The 22480-nt window shown below is 40.9% G+C and overlaps 1 protein-coding gene across 6 annotated transcripts in view; it reads left to right on the top strand.

Moving 5' to 3' along the window:
* The window catches only part of ARNT2 (aryl hydrocarbon receptor nuclear translocator 2), a 109186-nt gene that overhangs the window by 47436 nt on the left and 39270 nt on the right, over positions 1–22480 (top strand). For all 6 annotated transcript variants that reach the window (XM_076347907.1, XM_076347910.1, XM_076347906.1 and 3 more), the window contains 3 exons: positions 14963–15065; positions 17089–17154; positions 17610–17695. In XM_076347907.1, the coding sequence (XP_076204022.1) occupies positions 14963–15065; positions 17089–17154; positions 17610–17695 (255 nt within the window). The remainder of the gene's footprint in view (positions 1–14962; positions 15066–17088; positions 17155–17609; positions 17696–22480) is intronic.

The following is a 22480-nucleotide window of genomic DNA, read 5'->3' as shown; positions in this document are numbered from 1 at the left end:
GAACCTTCAAATAATATGTTGTCTTGCAATGATGGTTTCAGCATATGCAGTTTTCTGTCCAACTGCAAAGCTTTCTGTTACCAAGCACAGTTTGTAGACAGCCACAAAATCCAGATGCTGTAGTTAGAGTCAAATTGCCTGTAAAACTGAGAAAAATAGTGTTAAACTCAAAAAAGGGCAGTGCCAGAGACCAGTGGAGAAGCAAAGTAAAGCTTTCCACAGCACTGAACAGATGGGAAGTGCTCAACAAACGGTAAATAACCATGTGAAAGAGAAGATTAGGAGTAACTTCTTTCTACGACAGATACTCTTCCTGAAAGTCAGCGCAGGATTTTTTGTGCTGTGAGCTGTCTTAGACTCCCGTGTCAGTTTTCCAACTCTGATTTCTGCATGGTCTTTCTTAGAAGAAAGGGAATTCTTCTCATACACACAGCCAGCCAGTGAATGCAAATGTGGCTCTTATTCATGATCACTGTTTTGAACTCTGACTTCAAGGAATGATTTAGGAGAGACTCCAACTGATACGGACGAGAGCTGGATGCGACTCCTGTTTGGCTTCATGTGCAAAATTCTCCAAAGAAATTCGAAGACTAACTTGAGGCATGACCAGAAGCTCAGCCCTGACAAATATAATTCCGTTATGCCTTAAATGTCATCATCAGTAACAGTAAAACTCATGTCTAATGAAAAAGTAATATACTATCAAAACATTTTATTAATGGGATGACTTCTGCCCTATAGTAGCAAACCAGGGAGCTTCTCCTCATCCAGTTGAAAACTGGATCAGCCTATTTATTTTTTTTAAAAAAAAAAGGTACAAAAGTCTATTTTAGGTATTGGTGCCAAAAATTTTATACCAAAAATATATTGTCAGATGCTCTGTCTTCCCTGTGTCTTTTGTAGAAAATAAGATATTTGCCAAAGATGGATGCTTTTCTACTCAGAGCTCTTACCTCTCCTTGGGAAAAAAAAGAAAAAACACAACTATTTTGTTCAGAGAAGCATGTCCTTGCTGAGACAGTCAACAAAACAAGGAGCTGTAGTAAAGCTCCTTTGGGACTGTGATTCTGAAGAGCACATTTATCAGAGGTTTATGCATTGGTAAGGTACTCCGTGTAAAGGGCTGTTTCAACTGACAGCACTTGATTTCTTTATATATTTTACTTCCCTCTGTGAATTCTTTTAAGTACGTGAACCCTAAAGAACCGTCTGTCTCTGAAACGTGCCCAGCCCAGCAGCTTAGGAAGTCAGAGTACAGAGAATTAAAACCAGATCTCAGTATTTAGATTTTAACATCTTAGCAGAGGATGACTGACCTAGTAAGACCGTTAGCCTCTGGGCAGGTAGGGAATTTTTTGTTTATAGAAAGAGTTAATAGCTACTTGTGCTTTTTATGCCAGGATAAAACAGTGATTCATCATCAGCTGTTTTCATTGAATGTCCATGAAATGTAACTACCTGTAGGGTGAAGTCAAGCAGGCATCCAGTAAACAACATGCAGCAAAGCAGGCAGGATGGGGAGAGAGAGTTTCCATATACGTGATATGAGATGTCCTGAAATCCTTTATGTCTCTGCAGGACTGTCTGAAACTTGACTCTTAATATTTTATGGGATTTTCCACCCACCCACCCCCCCCACACTTTATTCCTTAGAAGGGTGGAGGCTGGAGACGGCTGTGCCAAGATTATTGCACCTGCAATGGAAGGGAACAGAGAGATTTTTGAAAATAGAAGCTTCAACACTGAGGTTGTCCCCTCTTTCTCAGGACATGAATTCTTGAAACATACTGCCATGTATAGAATATATATGAGTGATTCATGCGAACAGAGCGTTTCAGATTTCAGTCTGGTTTTACTGTAGAAAAAGCCAGTTTTGGCAAGGTATCTTTTCCTATTTTAAGTGTGAAATCTTGGAAGAGATTTGGCTCGTTGCTGACAACTACCAAATCACCATGTGATACCTGTTTTTCAGCAAAGTTATGTGGTCCCACCGGCATTGCGGAGAGTGAAGAGGATGTTTCAGATGTAAGACTTTCCATACACACCAGCCTGTTGCCGTGCCATTGTTCCAAAGAACAAATCTGCCCACATTTTTGTGGACTGTTTGTTCTCATAGCAGGAAGGTCACAGTGCCAGCCAGAGATGGCCTTTGAACATGGGCAGTGCCGAGCGTAGGAATTTGTGGTTTTTCAGCTTCAGTCTGTTCAGCTGGTGGGTTTTGTACATGTAGGATGGAGGAAATGAATGTTCTGCTTCCCCCATCCCCATTCTGTTTGCAAGCAAATGAATTAGTGCAGTAGATGCTTAGGAGCAGGAAACAAGGAAGCTGTGCCTGTATGGCATCTGTATCTTGGCTGTCCCGCTAGCGTGTGCTTAGGAGTGATGCTCAAAGCCTCCATGTCTTCAGCTTCTCTTCTGTCGTCGTTTGGTTTGATCAAGCACAGTTTGCCAACTCTATGTGACAAAAAAGCTTAGTGGGTGAGTGAGGGCCATCTGTGAATGTGCTGGGCTCCAGAAGGCAGACAAGGAAAGTTTTAAATATTCTGTGCATTAAATTACACATATGGGACTTAATGTTTCCTTTGCAAGTGGATTGCCCTGTTTTTTCAGTTGAAGTGAATGAAACAAATCCTTCATTCAGCTGTGGCTGTGAACAGTGACTGTGGTCCCATGATCTTACAAGAGTAACACGGAGGGTGGAATTTGGCTTTTTGTGTTGTTTATGTGAGAAAGAGGACTTTACAGCGTTAGAGAGCCATTCCTGCCCTTTGACACACTAGACAATACCACAGAAATAACAAAAACCCAGCCTGCTCTCAAAAAAATAGGTACTTTCAAATGATCATCTTTTAAACGTATGGTACATTTAATCTCTCTAACTTACTCCAAGAGAATTTTGTTTTGCTTTGGTCTCTAGGGCTGTTTCTGGGGGAAAAAAAGTCCCAGATATTGGGAGAAGCCAGCTATGTATAAAACAGTTCATAAAGCAACTCCTACACAAACACAGTGACCCAGTGGTCTCCCTGCTGCTGAGACACTCTGTTTGGGTGGATAGTATGGGAAGGAAAACTAGTGATAATAAGTTGCATTTTTTTTAAATGACTTTGGTAATTATAATGGTGGTTTAAAGAGGTCAGTACGTGTTTTTACCAAAATAAGGAAGCAGCTTTAGCCTAGTACTCTGAGACAGACTTATTACACCTGATTAGCATTAGGGAATGCTTTTAGGGTGGATTTTCAGGTGTTTGGGCACGCATATGCAAGTGGGTTTTGCAGTTGTTATTTCTCTTCAGTCTTCACCATGAGTTTCTCACTTGGAAGCTGCCACGTACTTAGGTCTGTTATCACAGATGTTTGACTGGATCATTTTCAGTTGCTGGGTTTCAAGGGTGGTGGGTTTTTTTAATCGTCAATATTTATTCAACCTGCTCTGTTTTGTTAAACATGATGAAATATATGGAGTTGGTGATCCCCCCCCCCCCTTTTTAAAAAATACTAGTGTTTCACAAATACCTAACCAACTTCTTTGGTTAACACATTGCCAATAAAGTAGTCCAAGCATGCCTCTTGGAACCTTTTGGCACTGGCCCTGCTTGCAACCCTCTGTAAATCTCAGATGCTTCACAGCCTCGATGGGAACTCCACAGATGCTGGGAGGGTGCGGTAGTAGCCTTAACATCTGCCCTGTGGAGAACTAGCTTTTCCTTTAGCCTAATTTGAATGTTGTGTTGTCTCAGTTAAGTTAATACAATGCACTAAAATATTTTATTATTACGTGATGAGTTGTAGCAACAGACTAGGGAGGCAGAGGGAGGAGTGGTGCCTTGGAATGACAGCAGTCCACCCCGAGTGTCCGCTTGCTTCAAAAGGGGAATAACTGACTTATCCCATGCTGCTGTCATCTCTCTCTCCTTAGCTGAAGCTCTCCTATTTCATAACACTGGGACTTCAGAGGCAGGACTTCCACGGTCTTTGTCCCTTCCCTGGCCTCCTACCAGCTTGCTGGGACCACAGTACCCACTTGCTCCTCACTGGTATCCTGCACAGAGCTGCGTGGAAGAAAATGCCTCCCATACAGCAGCACGTAACCAGAGTGGTAAACGTGGCCCACTGTCAAGTTTTCTGTGGTTTGATCTATTGTATCGTAGGGCCTTAGATCTGAACTTACGTCGTCAGACGTTCTTCTTTCTATTTTCATAGTATGGAGACTTTTGCATGTAATTTGTAAGTGTTTTGAGTCTTCAAAAAGAGAATTAAAACCTATAATGATGATTTGCCCCCCACACCTTATTTTAATTGAACTAAAGGAGTAGCCTATAAAAACAACCAGACAGCATCCTTGGGCCTTTTGTTCTCCCCCCCCACCTCTCCCCCCCACCCCCCCGCCCCTTGTGTTTAAATTTAATTCTGTCCCCAGCAAAATATCTCACAAAGTCATCTTGCAGTCATTATTTATTTCCTCTAATGGACTGTTCCATGGTGTGTCACTGGCTCATGTCAGACCACAGCCAAATTTCAGAACCAGATGATACTAGTATTTACTAATAAAGCATTTATCCCAGATATTTGAGTTTGATAATGAAGTACAAGTAACACAGAATGCCAGGAACTGAAGCTTTTTTGGCAGAAGTGTTTTTTAGTAAAGCTTCCTGCTGAGTATTCAAGTGAAACAAATAATTTAAAAGCTACTTACAACCTGTATGTATTGATTTATTACGCAGCTGTGAATGGTAAAAGAATAAATTACGTTTTACAGAGTTATTTTGGATAGCTGTCCTGTCAGGGGAGTCTCTGCTGATGGTATGCCGGAGTAACTGTTTCTGGGGTCTTCCATCCTTTTTCTAGGTGTATGAAAGTCTGCTCTTGTCTTTTGAGGAGCTCTTTGTATCTTGGATCGTTGGCAGGCCTTAGTATAATTTTCTCCAGCTCAGGCTTTCCTTCAAATACATCTAATAGTTGTAACAGAAGTGATACCACAACTTCCCAGCTCATGGAACCATGACCTTGGTGACATTTATTTGTTTAGTCACTGAGCCTGAAAGTACCTACGGAGATCAGAATGCGGCTGTGTCAGGACTTACACAAACCTATAGCGAGATAAAGCTTCTGCTGCTAAGGTTTAAATGGACGATGCGAGGATGAAAAAAAGAGAGGATTGTTGTCCCACTTTGCAGATAGGAAACTGGAAATGGAGATAGATGCTATGTATTTATGTCTAGGGAGAGCTTACACATCTGTATGGCCTTCTACAAGCTATTTTATTTAGCATGCTGAATATTTCCCATACATAAGATAACTGTTGTTGAGAGTTCAAAATACATTTAGTCCTTAAAATGTTTTTAGTTTTTTTTTATGTTATAACTTCACTTTCAGCATGTGCTTTGAATCACTTGCTTGGGTTTTTTTTGTCCAGTTTTTTCAGGTCCATCAGCAGAGAAACTTGCATGTGACCTGTAACACTGTCCTTTCACATAGTCCCTTAAAATTAACTCAATAGCAAGGCTCAAAAGCCCACATATTTTCCTTTTTAATTTAATTAAAAAGATGCATATTTGCCCAACACTGTGGAGAATTACATGATGCAGACGGGTTAGTCAAACATGAAGGCAGGCACAGCAGAGACCTTTTGGCCTCATGAGCTTTTATAAGAACAAGTTGTATTAAGCAAACAGCTGTGTAATGTGAGGGGTTTCTTACTGAAAAACAAGAGGGGGTGAGAAAGCTTTTTAATTCCCCCTTTGTGGGTCAGCGTCTCCGGCTGGTAAGTAGGGGACAGACAGATCTTTAAAAATAGCTACATTTCAATTGCATTACTTGGGTTTTTTTATTTTTTTAACTTTGCTGTTGATTGGATCGACTCTTCATTCTACTGTAAGAATGTCATAACTTGACTCTAATGCTTATACAATGCCTTTTGCAATTAGATGATGTAAACCTTAACATATTTAGAGAGGTTCAGATAGTCCCCCTGAGAAGCTAGGCTAGTGAGGAGAGTGAGCTTCGATGGTTTATATTTATAAGTGGAACATTACCCATCGTTACAGGATAGGTAGTTCAGGAATTTTTTCGTGAGTGCAGAGGGAAAAATGAGCAATAGAGAGCATGTCCTGGTTCTAAGTAGCATCATGAAAGTGGAGCATTCGATTCAAGTGAAATTTCTTTTCCATATTTGGGCTAATTTGTTTCAGGTTCTACACTGATACATCAATAGGTTATCACGGGATATAAAGAAAGATAAATCAGCCGCGCAGCTATAGTCTTCTTTTGGAAGCATAATCGTGTTTCCTTCTTATTTAAGCTGATTATGCCTTGATAAGCATATAGTCGTCATGAGATTTTTATGGACTTTCTGAGAATCACTGTGGATTATATTACTGAGAATTTTTATCTACAGCTACAGTGTGTTGAGAACTCTTATTGCTTATATGAGCTTGGACCCTGTTCCTAGCTGCACCTCCGCTGCTTGCTGACCGCAGGCAAGAGAAATCGTTCCTCTGGGCTTCAGTGTCCTCATCTTTAAAATAGGAGTAAAGGTGTGGATCTCCTCTGAAAGTTGCTTTAATGTCTGCCAACAACAAGTACGTGCTTGGAGCCAGTTACTTATTTTGTATACTGATATATTTATCAGCGTATTGGCGGTGCTTTGTAATGCAGTGGTATGTGCAGTGGGGTGGGGATACAGTGCTGCTTCCTGCTGCACGATAAAACAAGCACGCGAGAGCAGTGAAGCCCCAGCCTCTGAGAGCTAAAGCAGTCTCATAACATTTGGGTGGAAGGCACTGCCAGCTTTGGAGCAAGAGCGACTACATTTTATCCCTGCCATCCCGCAAGCTTCTTGGTTGATACGTGTGCAGTATAATGACAGCTGGGAAGTCCTGTGTGGTCCCTGATTTTATTCCAGGCTGTGTGAGGCCGACTGATTTTACAGTTGTACTGTAGTCTCAAGGGATATTGGTATACCAGCGTCCCCATGGCTTCGTTCTTCTGGAGAAGCTGGGCCAGGACACAAAATCCTATACGGCAGAGGACAGAGGTATAAATGTTGGCTTACTGTACAGCCTGCTGGTAAGGGAGCAGTCTCCTGTGGGGAGGTCCCATCCTCTCTGGGAAGCAAGGGTGGGAAGTGTGCACGGGGAGACCTTGTTCCCACGGGCAGTGCTACCTCCCTCAAAGTCCTACTGACCCGCTCCTTGAAAGGTGTGACAGGATCATGATTTTAATATCAGGAAAAATTTAGATTGCATCAACTGTCTCCACATGATCAAGAACATATTCCTGCCCCGCCATGTCCTGAGCTTCTTGTAAGCCAGGGATTGAAGTTGTGGTTATGGTCCATAAAGGTTGTGATACCAGTGAGGGATGACCTGTGCTACCAGACACCTTCCAGGCAGAACCCAGGGGCTCCTGCGCCCACAGGGGAGACAGTCTGGAGGACAGACCCTTTCCACATGTGAATTAAAACTATATGCACACAGCTAACAATGCAGCTACGATACTTATTTTGCATTAATCCAAAGTATGGAAGAGAAAAGCCTGTTGCCTGTTACGAGCCCATCTGCTCTGCATCAGTGCGAGCCCTGGCAGCAGTCCCACGTGGCGGTGCCGTGTCTGATGCAGGGGAAGGCGAGCGTGTTAGGAGTGCCAGTGCCTGCACGCTGGGGTTGTTTGTGAATGAGTAGGGGTTTTTTGGTGAATGAGTTAAGCATCACGAGTTAGCAAATTTGTTCTGTAAAAACAACCTCATCAGGCTCTTACTTTTTAGAACTGTGCATTCGTCATGGCCTCTCGATGTGTTTTAAATGTTGTCAAGAATTGGTGTCTTTTTTGTTGTGGATTTAAAAGACCATTAACTACTCAATGAACATGAAGTAGTGGTGTTAAAATAAACAACAGGTTAGCGGGCATTGCCTGTGAGAGCTGCACTGTAACCTCTGATGTGAGCGAGAGGCATGCTGTAAAATCAGTGCTGGTTTTGGGTGCGCAGTGTAGCTGGTGCCAGTCATGTGGTTCTGCCCTTAGTTTGTAATTTGAAGTTAGGATGGTCTTAAGTCCACCTATGTTTTGAGTGTCCAGGCTATTCTTACTGCTCGTGTGTTTGCTTTCCCCTCAATGAGGGGCCAGAGAGATGCATTTTTTTGTGGGTACAGTTTTATTAGGATTGTTTGGTGCGTTTGCTCCACGTAGTGCCTGTCTCTAGTGTTGTGATGCTGAAGGGATGCTCTGTTTTTAGAGGATACTTGGATGACCAGTGGCGTATTTCTGTGCTAGGGCAGTTGCTCTCGGTCCCACCAACCCTACAGTAGATATCTTGTCATTTATAGGGCAGGGACTTGGGCTTTCAGGACAGGGACTGTGTACTCTAATGTGTATGTATGTGGTAGGTATGTCTGTGCTTTTATGAACATTACCCTTGTGTAAATAGTAAAACCTAGAATGCTGAGAGAAGAGCTGTGTGACCATGTTTGTTTATTTTTTAATGTGTATATTGTTTTATTTGTATATTGCAAGCTGCTTCTGGTTTAAGTTAATGTGAGTTCCTGGAAGGAGAGCCTTCAAATACTGTCTGCATTTCAGTTTTCATTCTTAATGTGTTCTTAGATCGTCTGTAATTTTTATATATTGGGATCCACAGGGCGGATGTATATTTAGTAAATTAATAGAGCTTAAGGCACTTGCTGAGCTGCATTAAACATGAGATAACATTGTATCCCTTACAATTGTAAGGGTATAAATTTTTAAAGGTTTTTATTTTCTTTTAATCGTTGAATTAATGCAGAATAATTGCTTTGCTCTGACATAAGCTTATCAAGAGTAATTTAATATAAATTGATCAAATTTAGGCTATTTAATCTTCTTATTGAAGACATTTTATTTATGTATTCATAATGTATCCATTGTTTTCCAAGAGGAACTCTGCCAGCTGAATACCTCAGTTGGTGTAAAGCTGAATGTTCAGCTGTAGTTGGTGCATGTGTGTAAACTGATAAATGAAAAATTAAAAAACAGAAGAGTTTCACTTTGTTTTCTGGAACTTAATTGTTTATCCCAAGCAGTGACCTGTACCTTATATCTGTACAAACTGTTGTGGAGTCAGTGTCCAACCACCAATGCTGTCTTCATGCACATCTTTCATATCCCAAGGTACAGTAACAGAGTTGGCTTTTTGATGCTACACTCAGATGTGATAAAGACTTTTCTGTGCTGCCTCCCTATAACTGATAAACAGTTTGTTTGCAGCGTTGCACTTCTGTGTGATGGGCTGGCAGCTAGTAGTTTTATTTGAGAACACGCATCTTTAAGCTGATCTCTGCTGCTAATTTCTAAAGACTTAATGTACTAATAGGGAGCATCACCATAGAATTCCTTTGTTCTCTGACCCTTCAGTTTGAGGGTCAGCTTACATTTGAAGCTGTGTCCAGAAGCATCAGTACCTTGACCATCACTTTGTTTTTATTTTTAATTATTTCCTCTTGTTTTCTTGCATCCCTGTCTTGCTTTTTCCATTTTTATAGTAAGATAAAGATGGTTTTAGTTTTTGTAAGGATTTTTGGGTGCAGTATTCCTGTGTTCTGTTTGTCTTCCATGAGTAGCCTGTGGAGTATTTTTGATGAGCACAAAGTCATCTTTTGTTATCTTGTCCAAACCAAACTTAGTTTATCCTTTATTTTATTTTGCCTGGAAAGAAATATGTAGACAATCCGGTGGCTGAGAATAATTATGAAATAGCTAACTTGTTCTTTGTAAGACAAGACACTATCATCTACAGTGCAAAGCTTGTTGGGTTGCTGAAGGTATTGGGGGCAAGGTGAGACTCTATGTATTAATTCAGACTGTTTCCTTATCAGGTCCAAGATTCTGTGCAAGACAGCAGTCCATCTACTGATGAGTTAGAGGGAAATGGAAAATTGTATCATGTACTTTGCCAACGGTATTTTTGTGTGCATGAGGCCAAACCAAATTTCTTCTGATATTTGTAAACATGTAGTAGTCTTTTGTTGCAAAAGAGGGGTATTTCCATGCTGCAGACTGGATGTGAATACCGTATGATTGTTTTTTAGAGACAGCCATTTCAACTTGCACTGAAATTTTTGCAGAAGAATGCCCTCATGTAACAACCCTTCTTTCTAATTACAGGCTGTAGGATTCTTAGGAACTGGAAATCCAGCAGAGAAAGCAGTTGTGGTAGAATTAGGTGTTGAAGCTTATGGAGTTTTGAATCCACCAAAAAAAAAAAGAAAAGAACTGAAAAAAGTAACAAAGAACAGACTGTGTTTGATTACCAGGCTATAAACTTAGCATGCAGTGCTTAAACATGGAGGAGCAAATTTTCTAACAGGCTGGTGCTATTGTGGAAAGATGGATTTGAGCCAAACTCCCAGATTTGAAACCCCATGAACTTCAGTAGGCCCAGGCCAATCCTTGGCTTAGGTTCATCTCAAACACATTCAAAGCACAGAAAAGGTATCTGAACATTCACAGTAGCAATTGGGGATCAAAAAGAGGCATGATCTGTGCACTATTTGCACACACAAGGGGCATATCGGTGCCAAAATGAACATTTGTCCCCTTGATCATTATGAGAATGTTTTTAGAGCATCTTTGAAAACACGCTGCAGCATAACACAAAGGGAATGTTTCTGGCGTGTATCCTCAGTACTTGAATCTGTTACTAACTAATCTCTTTAGTGGGAGGAGCTTTATATGGCTTCTCTAATTTTACCCAAATAATTAATCTCTTGCACATCGTCCTCACCTCTGTGGTCCCCTCTGACAGCCCTTTCCTGTAACAAGAGCTGACATCAGGTTCCTGGGTTGCATGGTGGATTCCTGCTCAGAGGACAACTGGTTTATTACAGATTTAAGCAATACTGCCTTCTGAATGGGGACTGTAGTGGGCAGATTTCAACAAGTTATCAATTATACCCAGACCGACCGGCAAGATTTATGTGCTGGTTTTAATAATCATTGTACTCTTTTATTTGCTTTCTCTTTTGCAGCAGAGTAAACTCATTTCCTCTGAGTTGTGCAGCTGCTGTAAATGGTAATAAGACAGCAGTGTCAGTCACAGTAGTGCTGTGATTGGGACACGCACCCTGTACTTGCTGTATCTGAGGGTTGTGTCTGGAGCTGGAGCGGGGAAAAGTTTAACATGGAAATGAGCTACATGCAATTACCGATTTATGGGGAAGCTCATAAGGGATCCAGCTGGTAGTGGCACTGGGTTGTTAAAACTGTTCTTCTGAAGAAACTAGAAGAAGAAATTTAAAAAAATGCACATGTGCACTATTCTGAACTAGCTGAAGTTGTCAGAGCATCCTAGAATATTTCTTATTAATGACAATATATATATCACCAACTTTTATATCAAAGGTACTTTGTGCGTGTTTCTTGTGGAGAAACCTAAATGAGCATTTATCACCAAGGCAGCAGCACCAGTGTAAAAGACGCAGAAGCACACGGAGATACGAGTATTTTATGGTTCTGCGACAGAGCTACCATCAGAGCATGCCACCTCCTTGAACTGGGCTGTCTGTATGACACTGAGTTGCGATTTATGCCAGTTTGCTTGACTGCAATGTGGGACCTGCCAAGGTCCATCACGTGAGCAGCTGCAGCGAACTGTAGATGATATTAAAGCAGGTAGAAGATGATTTTGCAATTCCATACTGGCAGAAGCGGAGAAGTGTGGGTCCATTCCCTTCTCAGAGTCAGGTGTGGAGTGGCGAGGAGCCTGGGGAGAAACGGCTCTGACTTTTGTCTTGAGACCAGGTGACATTATATTGTCGCAGTTGCAGATTGTCATAGCAGTAAGAAGTCACGACAAATATTGTGGTACAACTCCAGCTTGTCCTTCCATCTCTCTGCACTAAATGCTGTAAGTCTAGGTCGAGAAATGAAGATTATTTTTTTTTTTGAGCATTTAGCACAAAAATGAAAAGGGGTAACACTGTATCCAGATTGCCATCATTAAACAGGAGAGTTCTCCAAACAGAGAAAGCTCTTAGCGGTGCGTGTGCAATACTGCGAGCAGGCACAGGCTGCAAGGACTTGGGAGTATTACGCCGTTCCTCTTTCCAAAGCTGGCATTCACCTGTGCTGCATGGCCACATTGGTTGCACACAAATCTCACAGCGGGTTGTTTCCCAGTTTACTCTCCCAGACACGCTCTAGACACCTGGCGACACCAGTATTATTAACTGAAAGGCTCCGACAGCAATATGAACCCTGGTATGCCGTGTCTTAGGAGATCCCTCTTATCCCAGGGCGTGCACTGACAGGCTTGTTTGAGCTAAACTGAAAGCTTTGTCCTTAGTCTGTTCAGCCATAATTCTTCCTCTTTTTAATATAATTTGATCATAAACTTGTAATAATATATAAGACACAAACTGCTTGTTTGTTATCAGAATCTGCACTATATTGTCAGTGCTCTACAAGGTTAACACATGCACGACAGACTATTGAAACAAGCTGCTGAGAGTGCTTTGTCGTAATATCTATGTACCAAACATTTCTCTGACTCATACCCCCCACATACCCCCTGCAGTGATTTTGTAAGTCAGGGCAAAATTTAGACTACTATTTGTTATCTGGTACATATTTCTAAGAAGTTGCCAAACAAAAAGCTATATTTAAAAACTATGACTTTTGTTGTGAGGGATTCTAGACGTGCCAAAGGAACATGTGTCAGCAATTCTAGGCTTAGCGGCCACGTAATTGTGAAGTATACTTATTTTTATAGATGCTCTTGGATGATAAAAACTGAGACGTTTCTATTAGGTGTTTGAGTTACATTTACTGTCACTGCTTTTTGATTATTAGTGTCACTTCAAGAATTTGTATTGGAATGGAAAAAAAACGCGCACAGAAACTCTTCTTTTGTTTATGTGTATGACAAAGTTATTGTGTCCAAAGAGAAAAATGCTTCCGATGGTTTGATTTGGCTTGTATACTCATATGGACAGCCGTTGGGTCCTGCACATATAGTCTATCTTTATTTGCTTCGTCATGCATTGCCTTCGTTTGTGAGTCAGTTTGCCTCCTGCCTAATGATATTTTATTTCTCTGAATTGTGTGATTAGTTGAGGGGATGGGGAAATAGACTGTGGCTTTGGGTATAGAAAATGAGACAGAGAGACAGACTCTCTGATGCAGGGAAGGGAAGTGTGTTTGAACCTCAGATCCATCCTACATCGTAGGGTCAGTGTAACTGAGCTGGGAAATACGGTGGTATGATTTTTCCCAGCTCACACCTGAATCATACCTCTATATTAACATATAGCTCAGGGCTCTGAATTGAAGCATATTCAGGAATTGCTCCCAGGCTTGCTAACTTCTTAACCATCTGAGATACACCTTGGAGATACACCAAATGACGCAGGCTGACCTTCTGTCGGCAAGGGTGGCTTTCCTCCAGAAGTAGTTACCTTTAGTATACCTTAAGAATAAAATGCTACTGCCTAGTTCCTTATCTAAAATCCTGATCTTTAAACTGTTTTGTAGTGATTTTATTCCCATTCATGGATGGAGGTAAATATTTTCAGTTAAAGTAATTCTGAAATTAATGTTTGGCAGTAGGATTATTTCAGAACTTAATTTTTGGACAGAGACTTTTAAGTAAATCTGTTGAGAGGGACTTGGAATGTGTTCTGCGTGATTTCTTCAATTTAGTACAGACAGAATATGGTATCTTATATCGCTGTAAACTTGGCTAGTTATATCACAGTAACGACTTAGGCTTATATAGTTTCAGTTATTGAAAGATACCCACCTTAAACAAGTAGGTTTGCTCGTGGCCGTGTGTCATCAGCACTGGTGGCTGTCATTTAATTGTCTAGCAGCTGTTCCACTGCATTTCTCTTGCCCACTGTCACTTTTGTGGCTGTATCGAGCCCTGAAGCATTGTGGATCTGGGCCAGTGATTCATTTCTAGTCTGTGTTACTAATGTGCAAGATTTTATAGTCATCTGTTAGCAATTGAGCTGTAGATGCAAAAGTCCATTCTATTAGTTCTTTGGTGATAAACAATAGGATTCTAGGTGATACCCTGTACCCTGCCATCGCTGATCTGAACCTATCTGCAGTAGTCACTGCCTTCTATTTTGTATCAGGAGAATGGAAAGATTAATCTGTTACCGCCTTGCTACCTTTGTTTTTCAATAAAGACTTCCCCCAACTTACTGTAGGAGCATCAGCTCAGTGCTCCCTCCGTCCTGTCCTCTCTTGAGATGACTTGGTTGCTGTCATCCCTTTTCAATGCTGTGTCTGTGGAGTGAGGTTCTGAGGTTTGTAGTCAGCTTATGGTGATCAGCAGGGTTCGGCCATGGACCTTGCATAGACTCTTGTTGCCGTGCGGTGAGTCAGATCACCTCACTTATCTGGCTGAAAATTAACTTTAAAAATAAGCTGACACGTCAGTTTTTTATCAACTCTGAAAGGGCCCCACCACAAGTGCTGCTGTGACATGTCCTGTATCTCATCACCAAGGAGAAAAGCTTAGTCGTATGTATTCCTCACCATCACTGCAGCCCTGGATATGTGAGGTGGTGTTATGGTGAGAGCGTTCTGGATAGACACAAGAGCACAGGAAAAGAAGACCGGCTGTCAGGGAAATGATGCATGTTGCTTTATCCGCAGTTCTGGTAAAGAGTGGAGCGAGCAGATCAAGTCAAAAAGCTATGCTTGCTGTCATTGTCTCCTCTGCCTCCAGACATTTGACCCTGCCTTGGAAGTTGGTCTTGGGCCAACCGAGGAAAAGAGCCATCACTGTTGTGACTCAGAGTCAGCTTCGCTGAAATCATTAGTTAAGCCAGCACATAACCTATGTGAGACCAGGATCAAGATTTTTTCTTAGGTTTTTTTCCCCTAATGGCATTTAGCTTATGAACTTACTGTCATCGTACTTTGTAGTAAATGGAATTAAATTTATGTACTGAACATCAGTTGCTCTCCCTGGCTTTTCTAGGACGAATCCTCGACTTGAAGACTGGAACAGTAAAGAAAGAGGGTCAGCAGTCCTCAATGAGAATGTGCATGGGATCAAGGCGCTCTTTCATTTGCCGGATGAGGTACACATTTACCTTGTATTCCTGTGATGGTTCCAGTCCCGTCTCAGCTTAGACTTCAGACATTTTGTTACACTAATTTGACCTTGCTTAAAAAACGAAGCTGTAATGACATACTCCCATTAAGCATTTCCAGAATGCTTGCTTTTGGAACTGGAGTAAAACTGAAACCTGTCTTCCTTTATGATTAATGACAAAACAGCACCTCATTCCTGTGTTGCAGTTATTTTTATCAGTGTGGGGTGTAGGATGCTTTCCCCAGAGAACTTCATGACAACTTCACCCCTGGAATGTAAGCCATTGTCTCTTAGAGTCAAATTATTCGAATCAATACTTTGGGAGCAAAGCTTTCGCAAGTGTAATGAAAGCCCAACTCTGTATTTTTTCAGCAAACCAATAATATTAAAAGAATCTTGAAGACAAACAGAAATTCAATTGCAAACTTGCCAGCTATGAGGAATTAACCTAAGCCTGGTATGAATTAACCAAATGTCAGCTGGTTGATGCTAGATAAATGAGTAATTGTTAGAGGGGTTTTATTTTGCAATTTTCCAACTTCTCCTGCATTGCTTGGGCTTCTTTAAAGAGATCTGCCTGCCCAGTGCTTCTGACTGGGGCTTGTGGGCACTTCTGTTGTGGTGCTAATGGGATAAAATGCCTGTTGCTATTGCAATAAATTTCTCTCTGTGTGGTTAGGGGGGGAAAGTACATAATTGCATCTGCAGCCTATATCCAATATACGTGTTGAAAACAGATGATGCAAAATTTGTTACGGAATGAAACACGCAAAGCAAAATACTTGACACATTAAAACTCCCTGTACTTCGGTTATGTGGTGGGATTCTTCCAGTCATGTGAGGAAGCTGAATGTATGGCTCTTGGGTGCCTTTGTAAGGGATTTATATACATCATACCTGCAAAATTAGACCTCAAAGCTGTAGCTCCTTTTCCCCCCTTAACTGGGGGGAAAGAAATACAGCCTGACAGAGACACACTTGGAACATTGCTTTCTCTTCCTCCAAGCTGCACGTAGTGGTCATGTGAGGAAGACTTTTTTGTGCAAAGAAAACTAGGCCTAATGTCCTGTTTACAGTTATTCCCCAGCTTTTAAAACAACATTTCAGATTGCAGTTATTTCCTAGCACCCTGATTCTGTAAACTCCAGTGCGTGAGAGTAATTTTATACATGCCAGTAGCCCCATTGTTTTTGTAATTCTAAATCTTATTTTAATTGTTCATTCCTTCTCCTTGGTAGTGACTGGTATTAAAAAAAAAAAAAAAAAAAAAAAGAAAAAAATAATAATTAAAAAAAACCTTGTGGGAAGAATGAGCCTCAAATAATGTGAACTTTCCTTGTGATTACTTCTTTCATTGTTATTGTTCTTTTTTCCATTGAAAATGAACTGGTTTTACCCTTCAAACTGTTTACTTAGCTTCAAATGGATTGTTAAAATTATACAGTTAAGCATAGTTAGAAATATCACAAAATATACATGAACAAGTGTTAAACAAAGTTACTTGACAGTGTAAATAGTCCGTTCTTGCAAACATTAGATTAATATCTGCTAACACTGTAGCTGGTGTATGGCAGTCGAAATGCTCTGTCCAGGGGAGCTACTGGAACACTGAGATTGTTTTGTGTAGATATTTGGGGGCCTTATTTATGCCTGGCTTATATTCTTCTCTAGTTTTCCCCTTGTTATATAGTATTTTGAAGTGTATCTATTCTTTAGCCACTCTTGGAATATCTATTTCAAATAGTCTTTAGGTTTGGGGGGGCGGGAGGGAATCTTTTTGTAGATTTGTAGAAATGTTTTTCTTTATAAAGTAAATATTTGTAGCACACCCAAAAAGCTCAGCCTGTGGAAGCAGCAAGTTCTAAGAAAACATGAATCTGGGACTTTCTGTCAGAAGTAGATATCCATTATTGTCTACTTATATATACTAATAAAGATCTTAAAATGCATTTTCATCTTGGGTGTTTATATTCATTTTTGAGCCATTTCAAATATGAATTTACTTTTAGGTGTGGAAATGCTCCTCTGGATCATTTACCGCTGAACAGAATAACCACCATGAGAAAAAGATACAGGTACTATTACTTAATTTATCACAACAATTAGTTGCCATAAGCACTCTCATTTTGCACTGGGCTAATACTCACTCAGGGAGTACTACCTGGACAAACATCTGGATTAGCACACAGCGTAAAATAGCACTGGGTCTCAGGAGAGAACTCGCCCCTAAATTCAACTGTGGTGGAATCACTGGATCTTTTTGCAAACCTTGCGCAAGTCACTCAACTTCTTTGTCTTAACCAGCTCCATCTCTGAAATAAGCTTCAGTACCTTTCTCAGAGAAATATTACAGAAAACAGGTACAGCTTGAATAGCATTGTGATGGGGCTGACATTGTACAGAACTCTAGGTTGACGGTTGGTTGTTTCTAACATAACTTACAGTAAATCATCAGTAGTCATAGTTTAAAAACATAGAGCTATTCTGCATGTCAATCAACATGATGTTTTTGTGTTTCCTTTTCATTTAGGAATGGCCTCGGCCCAGTAAAAGAAGGCGAAGCACAGTATGCTGTTGTCCATTGCACTGGCTATATCAAGGCTTGGCCACCAGCAGGTGTGTACCTCTCTCATTTGAAGGCGGTGTGTACTGCGCTACCTGCAAGACAGTTGAAAACCTGGCTCAGGATCCTTTGCTGGCACAGAACCAGGCTGAATTTCAGTGGGGTAACCCATTCAGTCTCATATTGAGAAGCTTTTGATATCAAGGAATGGGCTGTTGTTACTCACTCAGGGCCTCCCCGTTTTTCCGTGTGAAACCCTTCTCAATTTCATGGGCACAGAGAGTGGTGGAGTTGTTGGTAATGTGGGGTTACAGGAGCTGGGGCCGAAAGTTTTCAATCTGGTAAACCGACATAAAAATGGCCCGATTTTAAGAAGGTAAACACAAAGCATTTGTACCTCTAGAAAACACCAACTAGTGCTTTTATATTTAAGTACTGAGTTGCAAGCACCTATGTATGAAAATGTGTAATTTCAATTTGGGTGCATAGGTCCTCACTTCAAAGTGGTGGTATTAGTGGAGAATGTTCAGGCTTTGTGATAAGTTCTGTTTTGAGGCTGTTTTTCTGGGAAACAAGTCTTGGCACATTGCTTTGAACTGCAGAGAAAAACCTTTACCTACTGTAACTCAGTATTACATATGGGAATATTTACCTTTGAAAAATTCAAAGAGGAGACGGTGGAGCTCATCCAGACATCGTCACGAACTGGATTAGCTGACCTTGGCATTTGCAGTAGTTGAAGAGGCTGTTTGCAATATGACAGCGCCTGCTGGCCTGAATCAAACCGTGGGTTGTCCTGCCCTTTTGCGGTCGTATGCCACAAGCATAAATCACATTTATTTGGGGATTATGAATACTGAGAGGTGGTTTGCACCAAGTCTGTACGGTGGTGTGCAGACACCAGCATGCGGATGTGAACTCCTTGTCATTTCCTGCTGAATTGCAGTTTTGGCAGAAGAGGAAAACCTCCCCTCTTGTTGCTAATAGGATTTAATATACTTCAGTGTGCTGTAGGAGTCAAAATGTTTCAATTTAATTTCTGTCTCAAAAGAGTGAGAGTGCAGTGTGTGTAAATTGCTCTATGAAAATGAAAGGGTTTTTTTGTTTTCTTCCACAAAGAGATTAACTTTTCTATTGGTAATTCCAAACATAATTGAATTCAGTCTTGATATACGGGACGTCTCTTCAGAAACGTGCAGGTCAAATGAGATTTGATTTAGCTCCTTGCTTAGCTTGAATGAAAAGCTTGCTGCATGTTATGGGATATTTAAAGAGATCTAACCCTGTAGGGGTGTATGTTGCTGATGCAGAGCTGCAAATGTATGAACTCATGTCAGTGCTAGGTTATGTCAGCAGTATATGACTTGCAGTTGCCATTTCTGCAGGGGAGCAGGCACTGCACTGCAGGAGCATGGGATGAAAAGGATCTTCTGGATCTTTGAGTGCCCCGTTGCCAGGTATCACGTTGTAAGCTCCAGTTTACGTTAGTGAGGTGTTTTCCCCGTCTCCAGCTCTTCCAAAACCTCACTGCTCTCCCATGCTTAGCAACCTCTCTAATTTCCAGTCCTCATTAGTTAATGGGAAGTTTATGCCAGTGTATTCTTAGACTATATTGCACTGAAGATCAGGCAGAAGTTTTCCTGCTTTGTGTGTCTCCAGTGTTCTGGTGCGTTTCCAGAAGGAGGTCATATCCTGTCAGCCTTGACTTTGCAAAGTTAAACCAGCCCACTTCTAGTCTCCACTCTCACAATGCATTCTCTTTTCTTTACCCTTGCGTCTTTTCTCTGCGCTTGTTCATATTTTCACTTAACTTTTCAAAATGTGGGTCACCAGAACTCTACACTCTTGTCCAGATGAGAATGTAGTGATATATAATGAAAATGGTATTTCCTATCTTGACTGGCAGTATATGGTATGGCATACTTCTTTTGTGTGGTGCATCCTGCTGGCATCCTTAATCACCTAATATACATATCAGGCTGCCTTTTTCTCAGTTGTCAACTCAAGATCCTCCAGTTCATAGCAAAAATAGCTTTGAACTGTGTGATCTTTCAATTAGTAATACGAAGTTTCATCCCATTTCTGTTGCTGTAGTTTATGACTTATTAGTCCCCAAGTGCATGCTTATGCATTTAGTAATGTTGAATTTCATCCCATTTCTATTACTCCACTCCTCAAAATCACATGGTGCTCCCTTATGATATTCCAGCGCGCCTCCACAATGTTAATGCCTCCAAACTATAGCACAATCCTGAGGGATGTTCTAGATTTTGACAGCCTTACGTGGAATTTCAGTGGTCTTTTATGTTGCCATCCAAATTGTTACTCATCATAGTCATGCCTGAGTGCCTTTTTCAGGGCATATAGTACTGAATCAAGGCCTCTTTCGTGAGCGTTTATTTGCCCTCCCAGTCTTCCCCACTTTGTGTTGGTGATTGTCGTGTATCCATTGACTTTCGGAGTTGAATGGGAATGTCCATGAGCTGAATTGGTCCTCAATACGTTTGGGTAAATAAGTGGCGTCGTCACTGCTTTTGTTCTCATTTCCAATGGTAATTCAACCATAATCTGCAAAGCAAATGAAATAACTGCAGCAGTAATTGAATTTGCTAAGGCTTTTCTACCCCGTAATAGAATCACTTCTGCTCAAATCAGCTAGAGAGTAGCGAGCCCCTGGCCTTTGCATCCTCTCTGGATTCTTGGGAATAAATGGGTTTGTGCTAAATTGCAGCTGTTTAAAAATTCAGCTACGGAAAGGACCATTTTCATTTATTTTTCAATTGCCAAGTGGACATTCTAATATAAACTCCATATCCTTTTGTTTCAGAGCATGCAATGTGGCACATGCGTTATACAAGTAATATACAACACGTAAAACATACTTTCATAAAGAAAATAACAAATATTTAGCAAATGCACTTAATCTGTACTTAATCTAATTTGTTTAGCACCTGGTATTTTCTCTTTCTGGGTTGTATTGCATTGTCTGTGGCCAATGTGTTGATTTTTGTTAGCCCCACACTGAGTATAACACAATCAGTATTGATACAGAAATATCAAGACATGAACTGTGATCATTATTAGTGTGATAGACTATCAGGTTTGACAACACTGCTGCTGTGAGTAGTCTATGCTAAATCTGTTAAGTAATTCAAATACTTTAAGCAGGTGAAAACAAATGACAGTTGGCATCAGTATGGTGGCATATTTTAAGGACTGGGTTTTTTTTCCCACAGCTCTAAAGTAGAAAGCAAATTCTGTTATGGCTCAGGTCTGTGGTCAGTATGAAATCAGTTTGCACACCTAACCTGACTTTTTTTTTTGCCCCCCTTATCCATAATGAAGCAGGAAGGCTCGCTTACTGGCAGACGGCCCTTTTTCACTGAGAAATGAGAGAGAAAGCAGAGGAAGCATCGTGCCTCATCCTCCACACAGAACTGAGCTCGGAGCATGCAGGACCCACAGGCAGCGCCTGCCTCTCCCATGTTTCCCAACAAAGCAGACCCAGGAGTGCTGCAGCCTGAGCTCTCTCTGTGTTCCCCTGGAAAATGAGCTGTTTGGCTGTTCCCTTAATACAGCGTGTTTGCCTCTGAGTGAGTGGGACACAGAGAGAAGACCGAGCCACTTTCAGGAGCGCATTCGTTCAGGCTGGGTTTATTAACGGTCCGTTCATTTTCCTCCATTGTGCCTGCAAGAGAAGGGTAAAACTAAGCTCAAGTACAAAACCCGGCGTATGATACCTACACACTTATATCCCCATAAACTATATGTTGTAATTGGGGTAAAATTTGTGTAGAAGTCAAAGGAAAAAGGAGTCAGATATTCCAAATCAACGTTCCAACCAGTTACGTTGTTCATTTCTTACGTGGAGTGTGTGCTAGATTAAATAATGACAGTGCAGTGTTGGATTATTTTGAATGAGGTAAAAGGACCCCGTGTTTGAAACTGGCTGAGCACCAATTCCAGCCTTTGTCCCCCTGTTCCCAGTGAAGCAGCTTGTGATTCTTAGCCTAGATAATGCTTCAAGTTCATAACCACTCACAAAACTGAGAAATGCTGACCTTCTGATCATTCAGTTTTCAACTTAAGCAAGCATTTGCTTTTCTTCTATTTTTTCCCCCTCTGAGCATCTCATTCCTGGAAGGAAATGAATCTTATGTAGTCCATATGATATTTTCCTAATAGGTTTTTTTCATGCCATAACAATTGATGGAAAATATTTGGTGGAGAGAGAAGGTAGAGTCTGTCAGGATGTTGCTAGTTTTCTGTAAATCAAAGCCAGGACCTGCAGAAAAACACATAGTGAAGAAAAGGCCTAGATAGATACTTATTTCGAAAACTTCGAATAAAAAGTCCCAGAATAAAATTAAATTCAAATAATGTTGAAATCTTTTTTTTCTCCTTAGTTTTTAATCTTAAAAAAGAAACATTTTAGTCTTCCAAGTCAGACTTACGGTAATGTCTTAACCACAGCATGCCAAAGCTGTTAGGTTATTTTAAAGTTTTGGCCAGAATCTGGACGTTTGTGCAAAGTACTCCCTCTTCCAATACAAAACAAAACAGTTGCTCGAATATTCTTTGCAGTGCTGTAATTTTTAAGGCTTTTTTTTTTTTTACATAAAAAAGGATAATTCCGGTTTTGTCAGAATTTTTCACAAGATTTTTCCTTGGTGTGCTGTAAACATCCACAGCCTTTTTTTGTGAAAGCCTTTTTCCATAGTCGTGTATGGGAGATAACGTCACACAGTGCAGTTTGATGCACAGGCGTGTAACTATCCAAAATGGTTCTGATGGAGATAGACATTAACAGGGGATTGCTAGTGACCACTGGACACTTA

Source organism: Aptenodytes patagonicus, chromosome 10 (genome assembly GCF_965638725.1).
Source record: "Aptenodytes patagonicus chromosome 10, bAptPat1.pri.cur, whole genome shotgun sequence".
Taxonomy (NCBI): Eukaryota; Metazoa; Chordata; class Aves; order Sphenisciformes; family Spheniscidae; genus Aptenodytes; species Aptenodytes patagonicus.
The sequence above is the reverse complement of the archived record's forward strand: the minus strand, read 5'-3'. Positions and strand labels throughout refer to the sequence as shown.